The sequence below is a fragment of the Mobula birostris genome, chromosome 27 (genome assembly GCF_030028105.1).
Source record: "Mobula birostris isolate sMobBir1 chromosome 27, sMobBir1.hap1, whole genome shotgun sequence".
NCBI lineage: Eukaryota > Metazoa > Chordata > Chondrichthyes > Myliobatiformes > Myliobatidae > Mobula > Mobula birostris.
Genome location: NC_092396.1, coordinates 21,442,427 through 21,468,695, shown reverse-complemented (window position 1 = coordinate 21,468,695; position 26,269 = coordinate 21,442,427). Strand labels below are relative to the sequence as shown.

General features: G+C 42.9%; 2 protein-coding genes across 3 annotated transcripts in view; one reads left to right on the top strand and one right to left on the bottom strand.

The window, feature by feature from the left end:
- Nucleotides 1-11,753, bottom strand: part of pusl1 (pseudouridine synthase like 1) — a 101,939-nt gene extending 90,186 nt beyond the window's left edge. The window contains exons 1-2 of one of the 2 annotated variants that reach the window (XM_072245069.1): nt 11,670-11,753; nt 5,506-5,563 (exon numbers count right to left, since the gene is read on the bottom strand). In XM_072245069.1, coding sequence (XP_072101170.1) covers nt 5,506-5,563; nt 11,670-11,725 — 114 coding nt within the window. In that variant the 5' untranslated portion in view covers nt 11,726-11,753. Of the gene's footprint in view, nt 1-5,505; nt 5,564-11,416; nt 11,644-11,669 lie in introns of those variants that run through there. The other variant, XM_072245070.1, reaches the window with a different exon arrangement.
- Nucleotides 11,754-12,252: 499 nt separating this feature from the next.
- Nucleotides 12,253-26,269, top strand: part of acap3a (ArfGAP with coiled-coil, ankyrin repeat and PH domains 3a) — a 385,203-nt gene continuing 371,186 nt past the window's right edge. The window contains exon 1 of the mRNA XM_072245228.1: nt 12,253-12,763. Within this exon, the coding sequence (XP_072101329.1) occupies nt 12,675-12,763 (89 nt within the window). The 5' untranslated portion in view covers nt 12,253-12,674. The remainder of the gene's footprint in view (nt 12,764-26,269) is intronic.

Here is a 26,269-nt window from a genome sequence, read left to right as displayed (position 1 = left end):
ACAGGCAGGCAGGAGGCCAGGGGCCACCACGTACGGGCATGGTAGCAAGGGCGGGACTCCCAGAGGAAGATTCTGAGGCGCCTTTCCTGACGTGGCGGCCACAGAGCTGTGGGAGGGCACCGTGACTGTGGAGTCAGGGACCAAACCGAGGCCCAGGCTGGTGCCCCTCCGAGGGTGTTGGAGGCACTTTAACGGGGGGGGGGGGGAGCATTGACACTGGGCTCGCAGCCGTAGCAGAAGTCCTGGGCTGCAGGTGAAGGCTGGCGTCGCTTTCCACGCTTGTGTGCAGGTGGGTCGACGTTGAAGAGCAGAGATTGCTGTGTGTTAGTACTGCTAGGGAGCTCATGTTGTGACCAACTGTGGCCAGTGCTGTGGGGTGCCGGCTCACTGCTTACTTAATTTCAACTTCTAACATATAGATAAATATACTTCTTTCTGTAACTCATAATTTTTATGAGTATGTATTACAATGTCTGCTGCCTCATGACAGCAAATTTCACAACGTACGTCGTGATGTTGCCAGGTCTGGAGGATCTGAGTTATGGGGAAAGTTTGAATAGATTAGGAATTTATTCCTTGGAACGTAGAGATTTGATAGAGGTATACAAAATTATGAGGGGTATGGAGAGGGTAAATTACAAGTAGGCATTTTCTGCTGAGGTTGGTGGGACTACAATGGGAGGTCATGGGTTAAGGGAGAAAGATGAAAAGTTTAAAGAGAAGGAACAGGAGGGAAAACCTCTTTACCCAGAGGCTCTTGAGAGTGTGGAACAAGCTGCCAGTGCAAGTGGTGCATGTGAGCTCGATTTCAATGTTTGAGAGAAGTTTGGATGGTAGGGGTATGGAGGGCTATGGTCCTGGTGCAGGTTAATGGCAATAGGCGGTTTAAATGACTCAGCATGGACTAGATGGGCCGAAGGGCCTGCTTCTATGCTGTACTTTCTTGTTGACTCTATATACGACCATCGACATGGGAGCAGAATTAGGCCATTTGGCCCATCGAGTCTGCTCCACTATTCAATCATGGCTGATCCTTTCTTCCTCTCCTCAGCCCCTCTCCCCGAACTTCTCCTCGTAATCTTAGATGCCGTGTCCAATGAAGAAGCTATCAAGCTCTGCCTTAAATACACCCAATGACCTGGCCCCCACAGCTGCCTGTGGTAACAAACTCCACAAGTTCACCACCCTCTGGCTAAACAAATTTCTCCGCATCTCTGTTTTAAATGGACGCCCCTCTATCCTGACTCTGTGCCTGTGTCATTAAACCCGATTCTGATTTCCTGAACAATTACTTATTCAATTGGCTTTATTACCAAACCTTTTCCAATCATCCTCAAGTAGTGTATTCCACATCATCACATCTCATGTTTAAATAGATCACCTTCCAACCTCGATCCTTTCCCAATGATCATTAATCAGTTGATTGGTACCAACCCACCTGCCAATGAATGGAGATTCTCATTACTTACCACACCTTTATGAACACCTCAATTAATTGTCATTTGAACACTTCATATGATGGAGGACAGCTCTCCCTCTCCAGTCTCTGTGTTCCCTGCCACCACTCTGTTGAACTTATTCTGCAGCCGCTCCAAGACCCTGACAAGCTCTCTAAAATGTGGTGTCATGAATTGGACACCACCTTCCAACTGAGATCCGAGATGATTTATCAGGATTGACTATAACTTCCTCCCTTTTGTACGCCAGGCCTCGGTTTAAAAGGCCAAGTGTTGGACCCGTATGCTTATTTGCAAAGCAGCTGTAAAAACTCATCCTGCCCCTTTCAAAGATTTCTGTGTGCAAACTCCAAAAGTTAGTTTGGTCGTCTCCGGTCATTTTTTTCTCCCAAATTTACATATTTGCATATATGAATATTTTACTAACGATAATATATCCTGTTTTCCTGGTTATTTTGATTGCATGTTACCTTTACTAATTATTATCTTAGACATGTGCATATTTCCTCTGTGTCACTTGGATTCAGTTTGTCCGGTTTCTGCCAAGATTGTTCTGGCAACTTTAATCTCTTATAAATTCCTCTCCTCTGCTAACAATTTTTCCAGGCTAGTTTAGATTTCCAATGTGTACAGGAAGGGTTTAACAAAAATGTTAAGCAAACGTATTTTACATAAGCATTTGTCCATAGGCTGGGCTTTAAATCCTTTCAATAGTAAAACCTTTTCGAGTTTTGGCAATGAAAAGTGAACACTGAGTGTCCAACAAAGTGACAATAAATCAAATAACCTTAAGGAAGGACTTTAGCAACAGCTTTCTCTCCATATCATACTGCCCTGGCTTGCATATCTAGATGGCGAGGAGACAACATTCATGGCTGACCCTGACCAACGGAGGCCTCAAAGCAGGGACTACCTGTACACCAAGACACTGCTTGTAATGACTGAGCACATTATTGCTGATACTAACTGATCTAAGTAAGTACGGTGGATTCCGGTTAATTGGGACACAGACGGACCAGTTCATTTTGGCCCAATTAAGCAGCTGCCTGAATTAACTGAAGTTTCATGGCAAGAGTTAAAGAGGTTCAAATGGTTCCAAAAATTATGAAAAAGACAAACCATTGTTTAACAGAGCAACAAATTATGTATTTAAATGAAATACAGAACAAGTTAGAACATTATCAGCACTACTACAGTACTATAAAACTGCGTATTAGTTCCTAATAGTCGTTGACCGAGGAATTCGTCCAGGGTACGCTGACGTGTTCTATTGATTGGCTGCAAAGGAACATAATCAGTGCAGACACCTAGTGTAGATAATGGACTGCCTTCATGCAATGCTGTCAATGATTGCATCCTTCAAATTGTTTATTGTAACATTCAAGATGATTGTCAACAATCTTCAAATTCTTCATAGTTCATAACTTGTTGAAGTAGTGAAATCATTTCATTTTCAGTCCTGGCCGTTTCTGGCATCACCAACCCTCAATGCTTGAAATCATGGTGAGCAAAACAGTTCTGAATTGCCTTATTGCTTATTACCCGCCAACTATCAGTGACATAAATCACCGGATTTTGAACGCAAACATACACAACTGATGCTATTTTAAAAAACTGTTCGCTCTAAGCACAGTAGAGAGTCTAACCGCCATGCAAGTGCATGCAACTGCCTCTAGTTAGAAACTATTCGACAAGTCTCCTGTCCCAATTAAACAGCATAGTGCCCCATATAAGGAAAGGAAATCATTTTCTCAATTAAGTTATGCTTTAAGAGTTGCCCTGATTAACTGATGGCATAATTAACCAAATAAGTAGCTGCCCTGATTAACCGATGGCATAATTAACCAGAATCCACTGCATTTCGATCCTGCTTTTCACACATCACAGACTAGAAAATTGACCTTGTATCTTTACACAAATGAGAAAATCTGCAGATGCTGGAAATCCGAGCAACACACACAAAATGCTGGAGGAACCCAGTGGGCCAGGCAGCATCTATGGACACGAAACGTCGACTGTACTTTTTTCCATAGATGCTGCCTGGCCTGCTGAGTTCCTCCAGCATTTTGTGTGTGTGTCGCTTGTATCTCTACCCATCGTATTCAGCACTGGGCTAATCTAAGGGATATGCTTGTGGACTTCTTCCTATCCAAAACTGGCTTTTCAGTAGAGGGATCTGAACATCACATTGCAAAGTAAAAGAGAACACTTTTTAAGGGCCCTCCATTGATTCAGGATTGGCCATGGACGTTGCAACCTAGCTATCTACATGATATGCAACCATTGCGTAAAGCGGGGCAGCACGATATGGAGAGCACACAGTTCCCCATGCAGGCTCCTCCTCTCCCTCCAAAGGAATGACAGAGACCAATGCAGCTTGACACCAGCAGCACCAGAAATCTTTGAACTTAGAAAACTTGACCCTGTCCTTGCACAATCTCCAGTTTCTCCTTGGAAATTATATGAAGGTATCAAATTATCTGTCCCATTATAAACCATCAATACACTATCAGGCTATCAAAATTGAATCTCATTATCCTGTTTTTCAATCATATTTGCATATCTTCCTCCACATCTCATTTTTATTCATTTTTTACTCAAAGTTCAAAGTAATCTATTCAATATACATATACCGTAATTGGTTTATTTATTTATTATTATTTTTTCTTGTTCTTCTATATTATGTATTGAATTTACACATTTGTAATTGCTGCTGCTAAGTTAACAAATTTCACGAGACATGCTCGTGATAATAAACCTGATTCTGATTCTGTTTATTATCAAAGTACGTATACATCACCATATACAACCCTGGGATTCATTTTCTTGCGGGCATTGACAGTAGAACAAAATACAATAGAATCAGTGAAAAACTACACACAAAGACTGACAAACAACCAATGTGCAAAGGAAGACAAACTGTAAATATGAAAGGAGAGTAATAATCATTGATATTTGCCACAACAAGGAACGGAGTTAACGACATTATTGAACATGTCCGATATAAGCTGTTGGTCTAGCCCTGTTTTGTTTTTTTTTTTCTTGGGTTTTTTTTTGTTTTTTTTTCTTTTGGGGTTTTTTTTGTTTATATATTTTTTTTCTTTTTATTTCTTTTTTAATGTTTAATCTCATTATGAGTTTGGAAGTCTTTTATATCTATGTTACTTAAAATTCATTTTATATATGTTGACGAACATTTTTCCAATCTCTTTGTACCAACTTTGTTATTGAGTTTGTAATTTTGAAAAATTAATAAAAAGATTTAAAAAGAAAGAAAGATATTTGCCACAACAAAAATTCAAAGTAAATTTATTATCAAAGTACATATATGTACTACCCTGAGATTCCCTTTCTTATGGGCGTACACAGTAAATCCAAGAAACACAATAGAATCAATGAAAGACCGGGCCCAGCTGGACGGACAAGTAACCAACGTGCAAAAGACAACAAAATATACAAGTACAAAAGAAAATATAATAATAATAAATAAATAAGCAATAGATTTTGAGAAGGTGAGACGAGGAGTCCTTGAAAGTGAGTTTATGTTTTGTGGGAACAGTTCAGTGATGGGGCGAGTGAAGTTATCCTCTCTGGTTCAAGAGCCTGATAATTGAGGTGGAATAACTGTTTCAGTATTTGAACAACCATCACTTATTGCAGCAAAGAATCACATGCACCAACACTGTTTTGTGTCATTCTGCTGACCCTTGTCTTCATTCCAAATAACAATTTAAAATTAATGATCCTTTGTTATTGTTACCCAAAGATAGGCTAATTTATAAACTTAACTCAATCGAAGCAGTCTTCAGACAGATTATGATGTTCTGCAAAACTGCTCTCTACCCTCTGCATTTCCCACAAAACACAGCTTCCCTGGGGTACCCTGAGGAACAATATTTTTTTTAACATTCCAACAGGGAACAAGTTGTACTCCAGTACCTTAGGAACACAACTTATCTTTGAAGTTCAGTTAGCACAGTTCATTTCAGGATTTGTATAGTTTGGCTCAGCATGGGATGCCGTGAGAAAAACTTCACATTTCACTTACCTCCAAGTAATTCTGAACCCCGGCAACAAGTTGGTGTGATGGACTTTTCATGACTCCACTGTAAAGAACAGAATAAAATATTAGCATTGGATGCTGTTTTACATGAGTAAGAAAAGTAAAGTATAGGGAGGAAAATCTGCGTCAGACTACAGCTCCATTGACAACCCACAGCTTTCAGGGTCTATGTGTCGAAAGCCTGACCTTTGTAAGTTTTAATCAACGATTGTCTCTACATCTAATTTAGCTGTTTGAATAAACTGTAACATCTCAAAGCTAGAGTAACAGGGAAAAAAAACACAAATATACAAGTGCAAATGTAGTAGAAAAGTTACAGAAGTAGGCAACATGAGTGGGAGCTATTTCAACTTCCAATACAATAAAGAAGGTCAAAGTGCTTCTAATGAGTTACTAACCAGAAGGCACATAGTTCAGGTGACTTATAAAAGAGCAAAGGTAACAGGAAGAAAATCTATGTTATGTGTTGAGTCATTAGGACCGAATTGGACTTGCTGTTAGAGAGAGTTGTGAACTCAGTCAGCTCCATCACGGGCACTAGCTTCTGTAGTATCTAGGACATCCTCAAGGAGCAACACCTCAAAAAGGCAGCATTCATCATTAAGGACCCCCAACACTCAGGATGTGCCCTGTTCTCATTGTTACCATCAGGAAGGAATACAGAAACCTGAAGACACACTCAAAAATTCAGGAACAGCTTCTTTCCCTCTGTCACCTGATTTCTGAATGGACATTGAACCCATGAGCACCACCTCACTACTTTTTTGCACTATTTAGTTAATTTAACTATTATATAATTCACAGTTTTTAAATTATTATGTACTGTTGCCGCAAAAACAATAAATTTCACGACATATGCCGGTGATATGGGATATTGGGCGATATCCAACCGGCTGCTTTTAGTTAAATTAAGGGGTAACCCTTTTAACATTAGCATAATCCAGGCCTGTGCGCCAACAAATGATGCGGATGAAGAAGATATCAACAAGTTTAATGAAGATCTCGACAGTGCTTATGAGCAATGTAAATCTCAGGACATAAAACTAGTCATGGGAGATTTTAACTCCAAAGTTGGACAGGAAAGGGTTGATAACATTATAGGACCTTTTGGATTAGGGGAGAAAACTGAAAATGGAGAAAGGTTTACTGATTGGTGTGTCAGAAACAACCAAGTGATAACCAATACTTGATATAAAAACCATCCACATAGATTGTGTACTTGGATTAGCCCTGGAGATAGAACAAGGAATCAAATAGATTTCATTACCATCAATGAACGCTTTAGAAATAATATCACAAATTCTAAAGCCCACCCAGGAGCAGATCACTATCCAGTAATAGCTACCATTAAAACAAAATTAAAGGAACTGAAACGTAGAGATGCGAGAAAGGAGTATATATTGGGAGAACTTAAAAATGATAGCATACTTAAGCGACAATCCAAAACAGCTGTAGAAGGACACCTCAACGAAAACGAAACAACATCTTTTTGGGACAAATTTAAATGTGCTATACAGCAATCAGCAGAGGAGATAATCCAACACACCAACAAGGGGTGGATAACCCAAGAAACTTTAGATCTGATGGAACAAAGAAGGTTAGTGAAGAATAATGAAGTACAATACAGAGAGCTAGACAGACAGACCAGACAACTGCGTAATATTGCAAAGAAAGAATGGCTGAATCAAAAATGCAATGAAGTAAAAGGCCATGTTAACAACAGCAAAGAAATGCACAAGAAAATTAAGGAAATTACTGGAATTAAGAAAACCTCCTCTACAGGATGCATAATATCAGCAGACGGATCCATACTAACAGATCCAGATAAAGTATGTGAGAGGTGGATTCAGTATATAGAGCAGCTTTTTGAAGATAATAGAGGGGAACCCCCAGATATTAGACACCCTAATTCTGGCCCACCTATTACCGAAAAAGAAATAACTAAAGCGATGAAAAGCATGAAACATGGTAAAGCCACTGGACCTGATGGAATTTCGGTGGAAATGATACAAGCCCTAGAAGATCTGGGCACGGATATTCTTTTTGAACTGTTTAATGGCATATATGAGTCTGGTGTATTGCCTGACGATCTCTTGAAATCAGTATTTATAACTCTGCCAAAAATTCCTGGAACTATTGACCGCGAAAATTATAGAACAATCAGTCTTATGAGTCACATAATAAAGATTTTGTTGAGAATTGTTCTGAGTCGAATTAAAAATAAATTAAAGGCTAGAAACTTCTAAACTGCAATATGGGTTTATTGAGGATAAAGGAACTAGGAACGCAATTTTCATACTACGAGTGCTTTCAGAAAGGGAAGTTGAATATCAAAATGATGTCTTTTTATGTTTTATTGATTTCACTAAAGCATTTGACAAAGTGCAACATGAAAAATTATTTCAAATTCTCGCTAAACTAAACATTGACGGAAGGGACTAACAACTGCTTCAAAATTTATATTGGAATCAAATCGCAGCAGTAAAAATTGATGATAATATAAGCAGTTGGACTAAAGTTCAAAGAGGAGTTAGACAGGGAGGCGTTGCCTCACCGGAATTATTTAATATCTATAGTGACATGATTCTCAGAGAAATAGAAGACCTAGATGGGATAAAAGTTGGAGGTGTTAACATCAACAATATAAGATTTGCAGATGATACCACCCTAATAGCAAGTGCTGCAGAAGACCTACAAACCCTCCTAGACAAAGTAGTACAAACAAGTGCAGATTTTGGTTTAACCATCAACAGCAAAAAAAAACAAATGTATGGTAATATCAAAACAGCAGGATACTCCCAACTGTCAATTGTACATCGGTAACCAAGAGATTGAACAAAAGACCAGCTTTAATTACCTTGGTAGTTTTATATCACAAGATGCTAGAAGGAAAGTAGAAATAAAAAGAAGAATTGCCATTGCCAAAACCAACTTCCAAAAAATGAAACCCATTTTTACCAACAGACACATTTCTATGACAACAAGGCTTAGGCTACAAAAATGTTACATCTGATCAATCTTGCTGTATGCTTCCAGGAAACATGGACCATAACAGCAGAACTCCAAAGAAACTTAGAAGCAACAGAAATGTGGTTTCTTAGAAGAATGCTGAAAATATCATATAGAGATAGGGTAACTAATGAGACAGTACTCCAATGTGCCCATACAAGAGGATCTTTAATGAGAACATTAAGTGAGAGGAAACTTAAATTCCTGGGCCATGTCATCAGAAAGGGAGAAATAGAATGCCTTACATTACAAGGCCGTATGCCTGGGAAGCGCGGTAGACGAAGGCAAAGAAGAAAATATATGGACACTGAAAGAACTAACAGATCTAAGTGTGCCGGATATCATTGAGGGATCGTTCAATGTGGAGAGCCCTGATCGTCCAAGCGTGTAACATGCAAGGCACACGCGGAAGAATGTGCCAGTGATATTATACTGTACTACAAAAGTATTGGATAAATACTCTGATAAAGTGAAAGTTGAAAGGATTTGGAGATAGAGCACAATACTGAAACATTTTATGGATCACTCGATGTTTACATCCTGATGTAAATCTTTCCTCTGCACTGTGCACTCTATCTGTCCCTGATAGTTTCTTGGCATTGAGTATTTCTTTCTTTTGACTCTATTTTAGTGCTGGCTAGCCTTTAGATGCCAGCTACCACATGGCCTTGACCAAGCAATGTCTTGGTCCAACGGGAGGGAGGACCAGACTCTACTACACACCAACATCTTATCCTGAAAGTTGGCACAAATTATGGAACAACATGGAAAGAAGAGCAGCAGACTTTCCTGGCAACACACACACAACATGCTGGAGGATCTCAGCGGCTCAGGCAGCAGTCATGGAATTGGACCGATAGTCGACGTTTCAGGCCGAGACACTTCTCCAGGATTGAGAAGGAAGGGGGAAGATGCCAGAATGAAAAGGTGGAGGGTGAGAAAGGAAGCCTCTCAAAGTCCAACCTGATGTCCCCGTTGTGAGAGGTGGAAACGGGCAAGGTCAGCCAACAGAGCTCTGGGGAAGCTGTATCGGCCAATCACCAGTACAGTGGATGCAACGGGTTACAGAAACGTTGAAGAACTCCAACCAGACCATCGACTTTGGGCAATGGAGACAAGAGATCATCAGTGGCCTATGGTCACTGGGAGTTAAGGGCCCAAGAGGAGGGGTAGGACGATAGCTGGAAGCTGATATGTGAAACCAGGTGTGTAGGAAAGATTAAGGGCTGGAGAAGAAATCTGATAGGAGAGGAGAGTGGACCACAGGAGAAAGGGAAGGAGAAGAGGATCAGGGTGGGGGTGAGACTGATAGACAGGTGAGAAGAGGTATAACATCAGAGTGGGGAATAGAGGAAGGGGCAAGAATCTGTTTATTGGAAGGAGAAGACTTTCCTGGCTATCTATTCTGCAGCCATTACCATTAACACTGAATAGCTTTCCACTTCTCTCATAGCTGTCCGTAGGGCCTTGCGGTGTGCAGAGTTACTTGTGTTTACAGCAGAGATCACATTCCAATAGTACTGGGCCATGAAATATTATTGGGGCTTCCTAAATTATTTAAGGAGCTTGTTAAACAAAAGATTGTTTTATAAAATGGAAAAATCTGCTCCGAACAAAATCTCTTCCTGAACTACAATTATTGTACTGCACTGTGATCAACTGCCCCAGGAGAGGTGCCTGACTGATTGTGCTATTGGAAGTACAATCTCTTTTTCTGATTGGTAAGATAGAAGAATCAGGTGGGGGGGGCAGGGGGCTACTGCTGAGGATGTAACATTTTGTACGATTTGTTTAAATACTTTAGATAAGGGTATCAAATGTATGGTTGCTGAATTCACTGATGACACAAAGAAAGGTAGGAGAGTTGTCAAAGTAAAATTTATTACAAGGTACATATTATGTTATCATACTACCATGAGATTCATTTTCTTGCAGGCATTTACAGTAAGTTGTGAATAGGACATAAGGAGGCTACAAAAGGATATAAATAGGTTTAATAACTGGGCAAAGTTTTGGAAAATGATGTATAATGTTAAAAATTGTGTAGTTAATTAGTCTGGCAGGAAAATAACAAAGTATATTTTCTAAAAGATGGTAGATTGGAGACCACTGGAATGTAGGGCAGTACAGTAGCAGAGTGGTTTGCACAACACTTTAGAGTATAGAGGACCCTGGTTCAATTCCTGCTGCCGCCGGTAAGCAGTTTGTAGGTTCTCCCCGTGACTGCGTGGGTTTCCACCCACAATCCAAAGACTTACCGGTTGATAGGTTAATTGGTCATTCTGAATTGTCCCGTGAATAGACTAGGGTTAAATCAGGGGGTTGTTGGGCCGCGAGGCTCAAAAGGCCAATTCCACACTGTAACTTAATAATAATTTAAAGAAAAAATAGTAATCTAATAATAGAAAAATCTGGGTGTTCCAGTGCATAATTCACCAACGATTAGCATTAGATACAACAAGTAATTATTTTCCTGATTATTAATTATTGCTGGAGAATTGAATAGAGAAGGAGGAAGATTATATTTCAGTTATATAAGGCACTGATGAAGCTACATTTTAAGTTTGCATATCCTTATTTATGGAAAGCAATGAAACGGAAGCCGTTCAGAGAGGACTTTATTAAACTAAACCCTGTCTTTGTAAGGCCAGGCTAGACTGAGGGTTCTTGACAGGGTAGATGTGAAGATGGTGTTTTGTGTTGTAGGAGGATCACTGTTCAGAAATGATGAGTTGCCTGTTTAATAGAGAAAATGATGTATTTGATTTCTCTTGAAGGATCCGAGTCTCTAGAAGTCAGTTCCCCTAAGGGGCGATGGAAGAAGAGTTTTTAAACATTATTTTTAAGACATTGTAGATAAATTCTTGCTATGAATATGGTAAGTTACCGTGAATCACCAGAATCAAGGTCACAATCAGATCTGCCATGCGACAGCAGCGTTGAGAGGCCAGTTGGCTGCCCCTGCTCCTAGTCAGTATGAACTTCGGAGGCGGTGTGGTGTATCTGCCATCCCCTCCCCCAGGGGTCCCAGACCAGGTCACAACATAGGTCGAAGATCAACCTTCTTGGGCAGTGTGACCTGACAGCTACGCTAATATTCCACGAAGGAATTCTTCTAAAAGGTGGCGCCCACAACCCACCTGTAGTTGGTGCCGCAGTACTGGAAATAGATCAAGTACCGGGCCGTCACCGCCATCGGCCACACCGCCTCTCCTCTGCTCGGTGTCCGCACTCCGGGAGCGACGCAAGATCACAAGGCCCCGAGGCCAAGCAATAAACACCTGTGCGAAAGGAAAAGACCCAGTAAAGCTACTGCATATAATAATGACGTGAATAACACACAACTCTTCTATATGACATGGTTTTTATCATTAACTGCCATATTCTGTTGCTGTATTTCTGTAATGTTTGGGACAAATTTATGCAGGCAGTTTTTGCACAGCTTGAACAGTTCCCCTAATGAGGCAGATAGGGCGTATTCAGGGTCCATCTTCTGTCGCGCCGCGTGCTTGATGGCGTTATTCAGGGAGCGCCAATGAGAGGCCGCTTTCGGATTTAGCGGGGAGCCGGCACAGCCGCCTCACTTGGTAACGGAGGGGCTGTAGGATTTCAACGCCCGCTCCTGAGGCGCTTAGTCTTGGATAAAGCGCCAGATTGTTGTCGGCTTCCACAGTAGAGTCTGTTGAATTAAGCGGCACTTTCTGGCTTATTCACGCCCGGTGGTGGGGGCGGGAGCTTGTGGCTGATTCTTGGCTGATGCCTCCCGCATGTTGCTCCACGATCCATATGTCTTGCGCCTCCTTTCAAATCACCCCAATCCTCACATCTAAGCCCTGGTCACCTAGTGCAAGAAACCTTAAATAGAGATTTCGGGGGAGCAGCTGTCCTTTGCCTTTATCAAAGATGGTTGCCCGTACCCGCCACAACAGCCTGCAGCCCGCGGGGCGTTGCCTCTGCGCCTGATTGACAGCTCTATAGGCGTGGGTTCTGTTGGCGGAGACTCGGATCCCAGGAAAGAGAGCGAGAGAATGGCTCTGAGAGTCTCTGCTTCAATTCACATCGTTCCTACCATTTTGGACTAAATCAAACCCGGTCGCAGCCAGTCCTCGCGTTTCTGTTCTCAAATTGGGCGATGAACAGCCTAAATGAAGGGTGAATGCCAAACTAGAGAGAAAAATACAATCAAAATGACAGTGGATTTTGAAGAGTGTGTGAAAGACTCCCCTCGTTTCAGGTAAGGGGTGTGCAGTCATTGGACGTGTATGGTATTTTTTGGCTGGATTCATTGATTCGAAGATTAGATCATAATAAGGTGTTGGTTGTACCCATTAAATGATCAAATCCGCCTGACTCCGTGTGATATTGTGCTGTATTTAGTTGGGGAAAAATATCTGAATATGTTGTGAATACAAGGCTTGGATGCTTAGAAGCATCGCTGTTCCTCAGTGGAGAAACTGGGCGTAGAATAATGTCTGTGACTGCTTTGTGTTTCGGACATTCGGTTCTGTGAGGGAGGATTAGGTGCTGATGCTGCGTTAGTCTTTTGTGATAGAAGTTTCCTTAAAGAAATCGGGCTTTTGGTAAGGAATGACATGGCAGAACGGAGCGTTGTCCAGGATCCCGGCCAAAACGGGTTAGGGATGCCAGAATGGGAAATGTTCATTTTTCAAAAAATCGCCCTTTTCAAGTAACGCCGGGCTAAGTACGGGCAATTTGTTGCCATCGGCTGTGACGAATTGCCAGCCAATTTCAGGGATAATTAATCTGTCCAAATTAATCTGTGAACGCGAGCGGGCAGCGAGCTTCCCTCTATTGTTAAATTATGATGCACAGTGTCGAAGGATATGCGCCGTAATGATGTTGTCCGAAGGAGCAGGACTGTTGAAATAAGCATTTAGCCGTGACTGGAGATGTGGCATTGTTGCTGTCAGTTACAGTGTGCAGTCACCGCAAAAAAAAGAGTAGAGGCGCCATTTCTCATTCGATTAGAATCCCGGCCGTACATCATTTCCGAGTGAATTTGAAATCATTCAGTGCAACCGCATTTCTGTTCGTTTGCCAAACGATTGTCGGCGAAGTGGCTGTTGACTCGATGACGAAACGTGGCAGCGACTTTGAGCGGTCTGGGATCCAATGTCAGGAGAGGGACGGAGGAGCTGTGGGGCTGGCGGATGAGGCTTGGGAAGCCGTGGAATAAAAGAGTATAATCACAGTCATCAGTCCCGATCTGTGCACCACAGTGTCTTTAGTTCTTGTGTACCGAAATATTTAGCTCGTGTGTTTTGTTTAAATGTTGGTCATGTTGTCTAGGTTGAAGTTTTAATCGTTGGAAATTTATTCCGTCACCAATTAGCCATTGTAGAGAAAATGTGTAAAATAAGTTAAAGTCATGGGTATGTGGAGGTACAGGGCCAAAAAGGACCACTCCGTGTTCGCGTTATGCTGCATTCGAGCTTTTTCCCACCTTCATCAAAATCCATCAGTGTAACCCTCCTGACCCCTTCTCCGCGGCGCTTGTCCAGCCTCCGCTTAAATGAATTGATGGTATTCGCTTCAAGCCACTCTGTATGCCAATAGTTTCCGCGTTCACACCAATACCGTACATTTCTGATGCATCCCTTATTTGGATCGTTGGTTACTTTCTTGTATGGATGAACTTGCCTTCCTCACAAAAGGAATTGACCTCTCTATATCCACTCCGTTTTAAAAACTTTCATCTAATAAACTTATTTTAGTCCAAATCCAGCTTTCTTTCTCAGGACAGTGGCCAAGTCTTTTCATGTAATAGTTACTTTTATTCAGTAAATTCTCTTGTAAGCACCTTCCATCCAGTATTGACCCAGGATGCCAATGCATCCTACAGAAATGAGGCAGGTCTTTTCTCTAAATCACAGCAGCGTCTGATTCCATCCACAACCCTGGCTCATCATTCAGGTTGTCACCAACACTCTTCTCCCTCCAGAGATTGATCCGGCATTTTCATCCTGTCAACACTTCCACCTCTGGAATATCGAGCACTAAATCCCTCTGCTGCTGCCCCTCCTGATCAATCAATATTTCACATGCTTTCCCCGCAGGAATTCCTGTGAATTGCGCTCAACAAGATTTGTGTAACCTATCCTGGGGCTCTGGATTTCAGATCCTTTCCTAACAAGGTTTTCCGTCGTGATTTCAATCCACTGGCTTCTGCTCCTCTAGGGTTAGATGAGGTATGGGAGTGTTGCATCTGCGTGCATCTCTTTTTGACCTCGTCCGTTATAAATTTAATTCCTTCGCGTTTGCTAAAGAGGCATCAGATTATAGTTGAAGTTCAGTCCCGGTTGGTGACTCTCACAAATTCCTACAGATGTGCCGCGGAGGGCGTTCTGGCTGGTTACATCATCGTCTGGTATGGAAGGGCCAATGCGCGGGATTGGGAACAAGTTGTAAACTCACTCAGCGCCTCATGGGCACTAATCTCCCCGCCACTGTGGACGTATTCAACAGTCAATGCTCAATAAGGCAGCATCCATCATTAAAGACCCTAACCCTTACCATCAAGGACACGCTCTCTTCTCATTGGGAGGAGTTACAGGAGCCTGAAGATAGACGCTCAATATTTCATGAATAGCTTCTCCCCCCTCCGCCTTCAGATTTCCAAACAGATCATGATCACTACTTTATACTTTACTGTCACCAAACAATTGATACTAGAGCGTACAATCATCACAGCGATACTTGATTCTGCGCTTCGCGTTCCCTGGAGTACAAATCGATAGTAAATATTAAAAATTTAAATTATAAATCATAAATAGAAAAGGGAAAGTAAGGTAGTGCAAAAAAAAAACCGAGAGGCAGGTCCGGATATTTGGAGGGTACGGCCCAGATCCGGGTCAGGATCCGTGCAGCAGTCTTATCACAGTTGGAAAGAAGCTGTTCCCAAATCTGGCTTTCTTTCTTTTTGCACTACTTATATTTTATATTTCTTATGGTCACTTGTAATATTCTCTATGTATTGCGTTGTATTACTGTCACAGAGCAACACATTCCAGAACATACAGTACTGTGCAAACTCCTGGGCACATCTGTATCGCTACAGAGCCTCAGGCTTTTGCACGGTACTGTGTTTGCCAGTGTGGAGCGGAGAGAGAGTTTGTAAATCTGGCGGGAGCAAAGGGTGTTGGGGATGGCGAGGGTGGGTGGAGCGCCGTGGGGACAGATGGCAGAGAAGGGCTGCCGGGGCGGAGGGCGTGCGGGTGGGGGTGCCAACACACCCAGCCCTGAGACAGCAGGCAAGTTCGCTTGATTCAGAAAAATTGGCTTATTGATCAATACAGCATGTCTCCCTCTCCCTCCCCTCTCCCTCCCCTCTCCCTCCCCTCTCCCTCCCCTCTCCCTCCCCTCTCCCTCCCCTCTCCCTCCCCTCTCCCTCCCCCTCCCTCCCCCCTCCCTCCCCTCTCCCTCCCCTCTCCCTCCCCTCTCCCTCCCCCTTCTCCAACCATGATTCCCCTCTCCCTGTGCCACTCTTAGTCCACAATAGAGACCTAAATCAGAATGAGGTTTATCATCACTCACATATGTCAAGAAATTTGTTTTTATTTTATACAGTACAATACATAAAATTGCTACAGTACTGTGCAAAAGTCTTGAGCACTATATACATAATAATATATAATATACTATATATGTGTGTGTGTGTGTGTGTATAATATATATATAATGGGTAAAATGGCCTCCCCTTTGCAGCTTCATTCAGTCATTCAACCTTTTGAACTTGACCATCCACAGGGAATTGTTTGACATTAGCAGTTCGGGCCTGAGCATGAAGAATGATATTGGGCTCTGCTAATGTACATTAATAACTCAAGGAGATGCAGGAAGGTCAGAGTGATAACACGGCCTGGTAAAGGGAAATGTTAGTGCAGCTGAGACGTGAGTGAAAGCAGGACAACCTAATCAAGAGGAATCGAGAGACCTGGAGGTGCCCAGAGACTGATCTCTGGCTGAAAATATGATAAATGTGGAACGTCATTCTAAATTCCAAATGCAAGCCATTAAACTTGAGCTCATTTACAGGGAGCGCTGCCAGGAAAGAGGCATCCATCATCAAGGACCCCCGCTACCCGGGCCATGCTCTCTTCTCGCTTCTACCATCAGACAGGAGGTAGAGAAGCCTCGAATCCCACACCACCAGGTTCAGGAACAGTTATTACCCTGCAACCATTAGGCTTTCGAACCAGCATGGATAACTTCACTCACCTTAAATCTGAACATTCCACAGCCCACAGACTCATTTTCATTCTCTACAACTCGTGTTCTCTGTATCATTTGTTTATTTCCTTATTTGCACAATTTGTTTTCTTTTGCACATGGGTTGCTTGTCAGGCTTTACTTGTCTAGTTTTTCCTAAATTCTATTGTATTTATTTTCCTGTAAATGCTTGTAAGAAAATGAATCTCAGGGTAGTTTATGGTGACATAAACATACTTTGATGATAAATTTACTTTAGGGACAAGGGAGTAATGTTGAATTTGTACAAGGAATTGGCTTCGGCCACACTTGAAATATTACGTACAGTTGTGGACCCCAGATAGGAAGAGTACCAGAGCTACAGAAAGGGGCGACTAAGAGAGTTTACTAGCTAGTTACCAGAATGAATGGGAATCAGGTTTAATATCACCGGCATATGTTGTGAAATTTGACTTGGTGCCCGCGGTACAATGCAATACATGATAATATAGTAAATCAATTACAGTAAGTATATAAACAAGAGAAAATCTGCAGATGCTGGAAATCCAAGCAACACACACAGAACGCTGGAGGAACTCAACAGGTACAGTTGACGTTGCAGGCCGAGACCCTTCACCTTTTTTTCTCCAGTCCTGATGAGGAGTTAGAGTTAGAGGGTGGGGGGAGGGGAGGAAGAAACACAAGGTGATGAGGTGAAACTGGGAGGGGTGAAGTAAAGAGCTGGAAAGTTGATTGGTAAAAGAGATACAGGGCTGGAGAAGGGGGAATTGTATATTAAATAATTAATTTTTTGATTGCTCTTTCTTTCCTCTCTATAAGTGTATATCTCAAATAAATATTATGTGGAGATTTGTGACAAACATGATTATATGATATATATGTACAGTATCTGAAATACATCTTATGGAAATGTTTGATGAAATTCAATAAAAAATAAATGACAAAAAAAAGTGCAAAAACTGAAATAATATTTTTAAAAAGGTGAAGTAGCGTTCATGGGTTCAATGTCCATTCAGAAATTGGATGGCAGAGGGGAATGAGCTGTTCCTGAATGGCTGAGTGTGTGCCTTAAGGCTTCTGTACCTCCTTCCTGATGGTAGCAATGAGAAGAGGGCATGTCCTGGGTGATGGGGGTTTGTAATGATGGATGCGCCTTTCGGAGTCATCGCTCTGTGAAGATCTCTGGGATACTATGGAGGCCAGTACCCGAGATGGAGCTGACTAATTTTACAACTTCCTGATTACAAAGAGGTTTGCAGGCACATGGACTAGTCAGAGAGAGGCTAACATTCCACAACTTTTCACTTAGTGTCTAATCAGCCCCGACAGTGTGTGGGTTGAGATGACAAGGAAATAAATGGGAAAGATAGTTGTTTTTATTCTCAAGCAGGTTGCAAGATAATAGAAACATCTGCGCACATAGCAGCTTTTGAGGCAAAATAAATAACATGAATTAAAATTTGTAAACTGTTGGAAAAGGTAGAGGAAAGAGCAGACAAGGGATTGAAGTGGAGATATTAAGATTTATTCAAAAACATCCAAGTCAGTATTTAATGCCCAACCCTGCCTTCTGTGAGATGTTAGCATTGGGTCTTTTTTTCTAAGTAATTGCTTAGTTCTTTACCCTATTTCTTTGGAAATGCCCTTGTCTATAAGACTGGTTGTGGGTTTAAGCCTTGCAGCTGTACTCTGGCCATCGCGGGCTTGCTGCTTCATACCTCCGGTAGTCCGGGTTCCATCCTGGCCTCTGGTGCTGCCTGTCTATATAAAGTTTGCACACTCTTGCTGTGGACCCTGTGGGTTCCCTCTAGGTGCTCCTTTTTCTGCCGCACCTCACAAAGCCGTGCAGATTAGTAGTGTAATTACCCTCTGTAATTTGCCCATAATGTATTAGAGAGGGGCAGGGGTCACTGTGACTGTGCGGAGAGTAAAGTGGGTTTAGAGTATGATGACTGCCAATGACCGGTACTGACTTGATGGGCTGAATGGCCTGTTTCAGTGGTCCATGGCCATGACTCCATCTTCGCTTGTCCTTCACTGCCCTCCTGACGGAGTCTTGCGCTGTCCATTTGTAAAGCATTGCCATTCTTTCAAAGAGAACGAGCGCAAGAAGCTACTGTCAAAATTTAATTAAAATCGGCTAAATGACGATGACTAAACCGACTTGGGAGAAAGACGCCGCTGGGACTCATCCTGCCAGAGACTGTTAATGTGGATCCTCTCTCCCAGCATGTGTAAACGTTTGAACCCTTTCAAAAGCTGACTATGAGAATGTGGAACCTGCTAGCGCAGGAAGGTACAACAACCTGCACAGGTGCAGTTAACAGTACGTACATCCAGGAAAAGGAACAAGAGGTCACGCTGACAGCATTAGATAAAATAAGGTTGGAGGAAGCTTGTGGTGGAACATAAAGACCAGTAAAGATAAGTTGGGCTGAATGTCCTGCTTCTAAACCTTGCAACCTATATAATTCTGACGTATTTCCAGGCTTGCTTGGATAACGTATACTATCACATGAAGCTTTTATGACTGGAAATCCCTGAAGGAACAAGGAGTGAATTTAAATAGAATCGAGTGGGTACTCAGCCTTTTTTCCTATTGTATTTCATTTCCTGAAGGATATGCAGGCATGGTGTTTCCGATGTCCCTGTGTAGATCTGGGGTCAAGACCGTTTACTCCATTCGGTGGAAACCCATCCTTTCCTGGGGTAATGAGAGGGAAATAGTGGCGTCGCAGATTTGAAACCCATTAAGGACAGTAGCCCTTCACGAGTTGGTTATCTGCCAAGTTCACGTGCTTGGATGTTATTGTGGGTGAACGCTGTAGTGTAGCGGTTCGTACAATGCTTTACAGCACCAGCTTTAAGATTAGGGTTTTATTCCCACTGCTGTCTGCAAGGAGTTTGTATGTAATCTCTGTCACCCTGTGGGTTTCTTCCAGGTGCTCTGGTTTCAAAGTTCAAAGTAAATTGATTACCAGTATATGCCACTATATACTACCCTGAGAGTCATTTTCTTGCAGGCATTCACAGTAGAAATACAAAGAAATTCCTCTTGCATTCCAAAGAAGGACGGTTAGGGTTAGTGCAATGTGGGCGTGCTCTGTAGCCACTGGAAACGTGGCAACACTTGCAGGCTGCCCAGCAGAATCCTCACTGATTTGGTCTGACACAAAAGGCACACTCCACCATATGCTTCGATGTCCATGTGACAAATAAAACTAATCTTTGAGCGTCTGCCCACACAGGCGTATGCACCTGACTAATAATATTTGCAATCTCCAACTTGCAAGGAAGAAGATTTGTTTATTTCGATTAACAATTGTTTAATCTTGCGTCTTCATAAATATATATTGACCTTTTTGAAGTTGGGAGACATCAAGTTCTTGAGTGTTCCATCATGCATCACCCTCGTGGATCTAAAGCAAACACCATGGCTGTGAACAGTTTAACAACAGTGGAGGAACCGCTCTCAAAGGATTGTGTAAACTACACTTGAGTTGATGTTTGTAACATGTTGGTGTCTAATACTTGCCCTCCCCCACATTTCTTGGTTGGAAACTCAGTAAGGCTGAAGAAGATGCAGAATTCTGTAGCCTGGTACAGCCTTCGCTGTGATGACATGATTGCTTATGTGAAGAGCTGGTGAATTTCAATATTTAAATCTGAAATTAAAAAGCCAATATCTATAATGGTCCCTATGAAAATGCTGGACTATCAGAAAATCCATCTGATTCGTTGAGAGAACTTCCCAACCTTACCCAGTATAGTCTAATGGAGACTCTATACTGACCAATGTGATTTGCTCTTGTGTCCTCTGAAATGGCTCTGCAAGCAGCTGGATTTGCGAATGATACATTTCAGCCTTGCCTGTGATGCCCACGTGCCATTTGTAAATAAATAAGAAAGTAGCATCCAACGTCAAGGACCCTCACAATCCAGGTTATGCTCTCTTCTTGTTGCTGCCATTGGGAAAGAGGTACTGAAGCCTTAGATGCCACACCACCAGGAACAGGTATTGCCTTACAACCATCTAGCTTTTAAACTCACCTCAGTTCTGCACTGATTCCACAACCTATGGACTAACTTTCAAGGGCTCTACAACTTGGGTTCTCAGTGCTTATGCATTCATTCATCCATCCATCTTTTATCCAATTTGTCTTTTGCACATTGGTTGTTCGTCTTTGTGTGTAGATGTTCGTTGATTCTATTGTAAATGTCTGCAGATAAATGAACCTCAAGCTAGCATATGGTGACATATATGTACTTTGATAATAAATTTACTTTGAACTTGCTCTGTGCTGTAGATAACTTGACATCCACCTGCTAAAGCAGACTGAATCTTAGCTTTTATGCCTCATTTGAATGCTGCCACCTCTGACAGACCTGCAGCTGAGATTCTGGTGTGCGTTTTGAGCTCAGCTTTTGGACTCTGTTTTGAAGGTGCCGCTGAGTGAAGGAGAGAGAATTTTCTTTAGAAGAGTGGGGCAGCCTGCGTTGCCCTTAGAAAGTTCCTGACTCAGTGAACCAGTGGCTTCCACCTGTACCATGGCTGTTCAAGGCATCCCACAGCAAGGGAAATTTGACATCAAACAGCTTGAGACATTAGGTAAGGCGATGGAAAGCTTGGTCAAAGTGATGGGCTTTAAAGCATCTTAGAAGCTTTACAGCAAATTCCAGAACATGAGACCTACCCAAGGCTGGATTGCCTGCTGGTCTAAAAAGCAGAACAGGTCTTCTGGGTACATACTCAGTAGCCATTTTATTAGATACAAGAGTATAAACTGGTGTGGTCTTCTGCTGCTGTAGAGCTTCCAGTTCAAGACTCGACGTATTGTGTGTTCTGATGCTCTTCTACACACCACTGTTGTAAGACATGGTTAACTGAGTTACTGTCACCTTCCTGTCAGCTTGAACCAGTCTGGCCATTCTCCTCTGACCTCTCTCATTAGGAAGACATTTCTGCCCAAAGAACTGTTGCTCACTGGATGTTTTGTTGTGTTTCGCACCATTCTCTGCAACCTCTAGAGACGGTTGTTCATGAAAATCCCAGGAGATCAGCATTTTGATTGTGATGTCTGGTCTGAACAATAGCTGAACCTCTTGACCATGTCTGCATGCTTTTATGCACTGAGTTGCTGCCACAGGATTGGCTGATTAGATATTTGCATTGGCAGGTAGGTGTACCGAATAAAGTGGTCCCTGAGTGTACAGGAGCGAAGGAGGTCACAGATGCGGAGGTTCAAAAATTAGGACAAGAATCTTTAAGTCAGGCGTCACTTTGGAAGCGGATAATGTCAGGCACTTCTGTTTCATTGAGTTAGGGTTTCCAAAGCTGGCAATGGACTTGAGAACAAAATAACATTGTAGTATGCTGCTGGGAGGCTGTTTCAACTTAGTTTAATGAAAGGAGTGAGAAGTTGAGAGGGAATCTCACAATGTTTAAGTAGTGTCAAGATGAGTACTTGAATACAAAGGCAAGACGGCTGTTGACTAAGGGCTGGGGAATGGGATTGAGCTTGGATGTGGTGAGTCATCGGGTCTTTTTCTGTGCTGGGTGACTCTAATTTACCCCTCACTACTCCCTACCCCCGTCAGTTGAAGTGGTAGACCATGAGGCTCTCGGAGACTATACTATGCAAATAAAGGACTCAAAATAAAGCTATGAATCACAGATTTAATGCAAGGGACTATTCAGCAGAGTGACAACAATGTCGTTCTGATGGGTGTCTGCTCCATCAAATAGAAGGCAAATCTATTTGTTTCCTGTGTAAAAGTGTGTTTTGTGTTAGTGGACCATACAGTTTGGAAAACAAATTATGATGTCATTAAGCCAACTCTTTGTACACAAATCTTATTTATACATCACGAGTAAAGCCCTTCCAGCCATTGAGCACATCTACACGGAACACTGTTTTAGCAAAGCAGCGTCCATTATCAGAGATCCCCACCACCCAGGCCATGCTCTTTCCTCGCTGCTGCCATCAGGTAGAAGGTACAAGAGCCCCAGGACTCGCACCACCAGGTTCAAGAACAGTTACTACCCCTCGACCATCAGGCTCTTGAACAAAAGGGGAGAACTACACTCATCTGCCCATCCATTGAGATGTTTCCACAACCAATGATCTCACTTGAAGCACTCTTTATCTTGTTGCCTCAGGTTCTCGTTATTTATTGATATTTATTTATATTTGCATTTGCACAGTTGGTTAACCTCTGCACTCCAGTTGAGCCTGTTGTAGTTACTGTTCTATAGATTTACTATGTACGCCCTCAGGAAAATAAATCTTAGTGTTGTATATGGTGACACACACATATATACACATTGATTTGCATGGGCCTTTTCCATTGTAAATAAAAGATTATGATTTTGAGGATGATATTGACGGCATGTTGATAATGCAGCCATCTAAATTTAAAAGTGACTGCCAGTTTTCTGCTGGCACATGATTAATATGCTGAAACTCATGATCTGATATGTGAACAGAGTTTCTGATTTGTCTGGGAAGTGTATTAATAACACTGAGGGGAGCCAGTGTTGAGCATGAAAGAAGCTCATTGTGAAGTATTTTTTGGACAAATCGTTAGATCCTATCGTCCCTGCCGAGAAGATGCAGTTATGGGGGAAGTGTCACATGGGTGCCTTTCGAGGGCAGTTCACAAATAAACAAAGCCTGTTATTTATCCAAGCAGGAACCATCTCCTTCGTTTTGAAGTTCTGAGGAATTTTCACATTGGCCAACCTATTTTTTTTAAAAAAGTCAATCTGGAATAACGTTTTCTGGTTAGTTGGTCTCCAGCATCCCCGACTTTATTTCAGAATTTCGGCACCTGCGCTCATTTGCTGTTGAATGACAATTAGCTCCGCATTTAATGAAGGTAGTGTTGGGCACGTGGCCAAGTGGTTAAGGCATTCATCTAGTGATCTCAAGGTCGCTAGTTCGAGCCTCAGCTGTGGCAGCGTGTTTGTGCCTTGAGCAAGGCACTTAACCACACATTGCTCTAGTCTGTGTGAGGAGTGGCGCCCCACACAGACTTCCAATCTGCACCTTGTAAGGCATGAAAATGCCCGACACAGACCTCTCAAGGTCTGAGTTGACGTTCCCTCCCCTTTAATGAAGGTAGAATTATATGACATGCAGAGTTTGGGAAAAATGATGCACAGACTGTTCCTGTTCATTGGCATCAAATTTCAAGCTAAATTTATTATGAAGTACTTGCCACCACATACTATCCTGAGATTCATTTTCTTACAGGTATTCACAGTAGAACAAAAGAAATGCAACAGGAGCAATGAGAAATTACAGGCGAACAAAGACTGACCAGCAAACCAAGTGCAAAAGCAGTCCAATATGCAAACTGCAAAAACAAAAAAAAAACACGAAATAAACAAGAACATGTGTTGTAGGGCCCTTGAAAGTGAGTCTGTGGGCTGTGGAATCAGGTCAGAGTTGAGGACAGTGGAGTTATCCACACTGGTTCAGGAGCTTGATGGTTGAAGGGTGAAGCTCTATAAAACTCTGGTTAGGCCACACTTGGAGTACTGTGTCCAGTTCTGGTCGCCTCACTATAGGAAGGATGTGGAAGCATTGGAAAGGGTACAGAGGAGATTTACCAGGATGCTGCCTGGTTTAGAGAGTATGCATTATGATCAGAGATTAAGGGAGCTAGGGCTTTACTCCTTGGAGAGAAGGAGGATGAGAGGAGACATAATAGAGGTGTACAAGATAATAAGAGGAATAGATAGAGTGGACAGCCAGCGCCTCTTCCCTAGGGCATCACTGCTCAATACAAGAGGATATGGCTTTAAGGTAAGGGGTGGGAAGTTCAAGGGGGATATTAGAGGAAGGTTTTTTACTCAGAGAGTGGTTGGTGCGTGGAATGCACTGCCTGAGTCAGTGGTGGAGGCAGATACACTAGTGAAGTTTAAGAGAGTACTAGACAGGTATATGGAGGAATTTAAGGTGGGGGCTTATATGGGAGGCAGGGTTTAAGGGTCAGCACAACATTGTGGGCCGAAGGGCCTGTACTGTGCTGTACTATTCTATGTTCTATAACTGTTCCTGAACCGGTGGTGTGGGGTCTTGGACTCCTGTACCGCCTCCCCGATGGTAGAAGTCAGAACAGAGAGTGGGGGTTCCTTGACAATGGATGCTGCTTCCTCTTGGCAGTGCTCCTGGTAGATATGCTCAATGGTGGGGAGGGTTTTGCCTGTGATGGACTGGGCTGCAGCCACTATATTTTTTAATATATATATATATATATATAGTACTGTCACATCGCCAGGCCTATTCTGAGTTCTATTGTCTCGGCTGGAGCTTCCTGAAAAATGAGCTCAGCATTTCAAGTGGCCAGGCTGCTGACTCACTGCAAGACCTCCCAGATGACCCCTGTATGGATCGGCCAAATTTAGACTGAATTTCTTGGAATGATCTTGTGTTTCGCTCCTCCCAGGTTACAGGCCGAGCACCGCTGAACCAGTTCGTTAGTTTGGAACAGCTGATTGCCAGATTAGATGGGCGGGGGGGGGGGGGGGGGTGGTTCCTGTCAGTTAAATTTCTGCTGGGACAGGTGAATGGGAAATGAGGCGTGGCAGGAATTTTGATTGCCCAGAGTTGCTAGGATTATTTTTCAGCCCTTTGGATGGCTGTTAGGGATAAAGGGATCTTTCTAGCTGAGCCCACATTGGCTATTTCGGCAGTGTCTCTCTGGACCTGTACAGGGCTCCAGTATGAGTAATGTAGGGACGGCCAATGTGCATGGTTAATGTGACTCAACTCTATAGGTGTTGTCAGGAGCCAGGAATACAAAGGATCCCACCTAAAGCGTGCTACAGGTTCTGTTGCGGGGACTGACTGTGGGCATTGTCCATGGGGAACCTCCATCACTGGTCACACCCCACCTGCGTGAAGCTGAAGCCGCAATGTGTGAATTGTTAAGTGTTTGTCATACCCGTGTGGATGGCCACTTGTAACATATCTTGCTTTCTGGTCTTTAGGAGATGTGCAAGGTAGAGATTACATTGCCCACTTATTCCGTGCTTTGCGGCCCAGATGCAGATGCCATTTTGGTCCATTTGTTAAGGTGCTGCCAATTGGATGTTCTCGGTTTTCGAAGGAGACCAGATAATCCAATGAGTCTGTGCCCTCTCAGGGCATTCCCATCGATCTCTTCCCCCCTCACTTATTCCCCTGCAGCCTATTCTGATATCTTGGCCAAAGCTCCACTCTGATTTTCCCATCACCTGCCCACACCAGGGGCCATTCACAGTCGCTCACCACCAAGTACAGCTCCCTGGGGACGTGGAGCCCAGGGAGTGGATAAGGTCAGGATTGAACCCGGGCTGCTGATTACAGTGGGACTGCTGCAGAACTTGCGGTGCCCAGCTGACCTGGAGCTCAGATGGTCCCTTCCGGGGTCTCATTACCTTAGGAAGTGTGGGAAAGGGGAGCCCGCTCATTCCCTAAGCTCTGCCCCACCATGCACTGAGACAGTTGACCCCATACCTGGC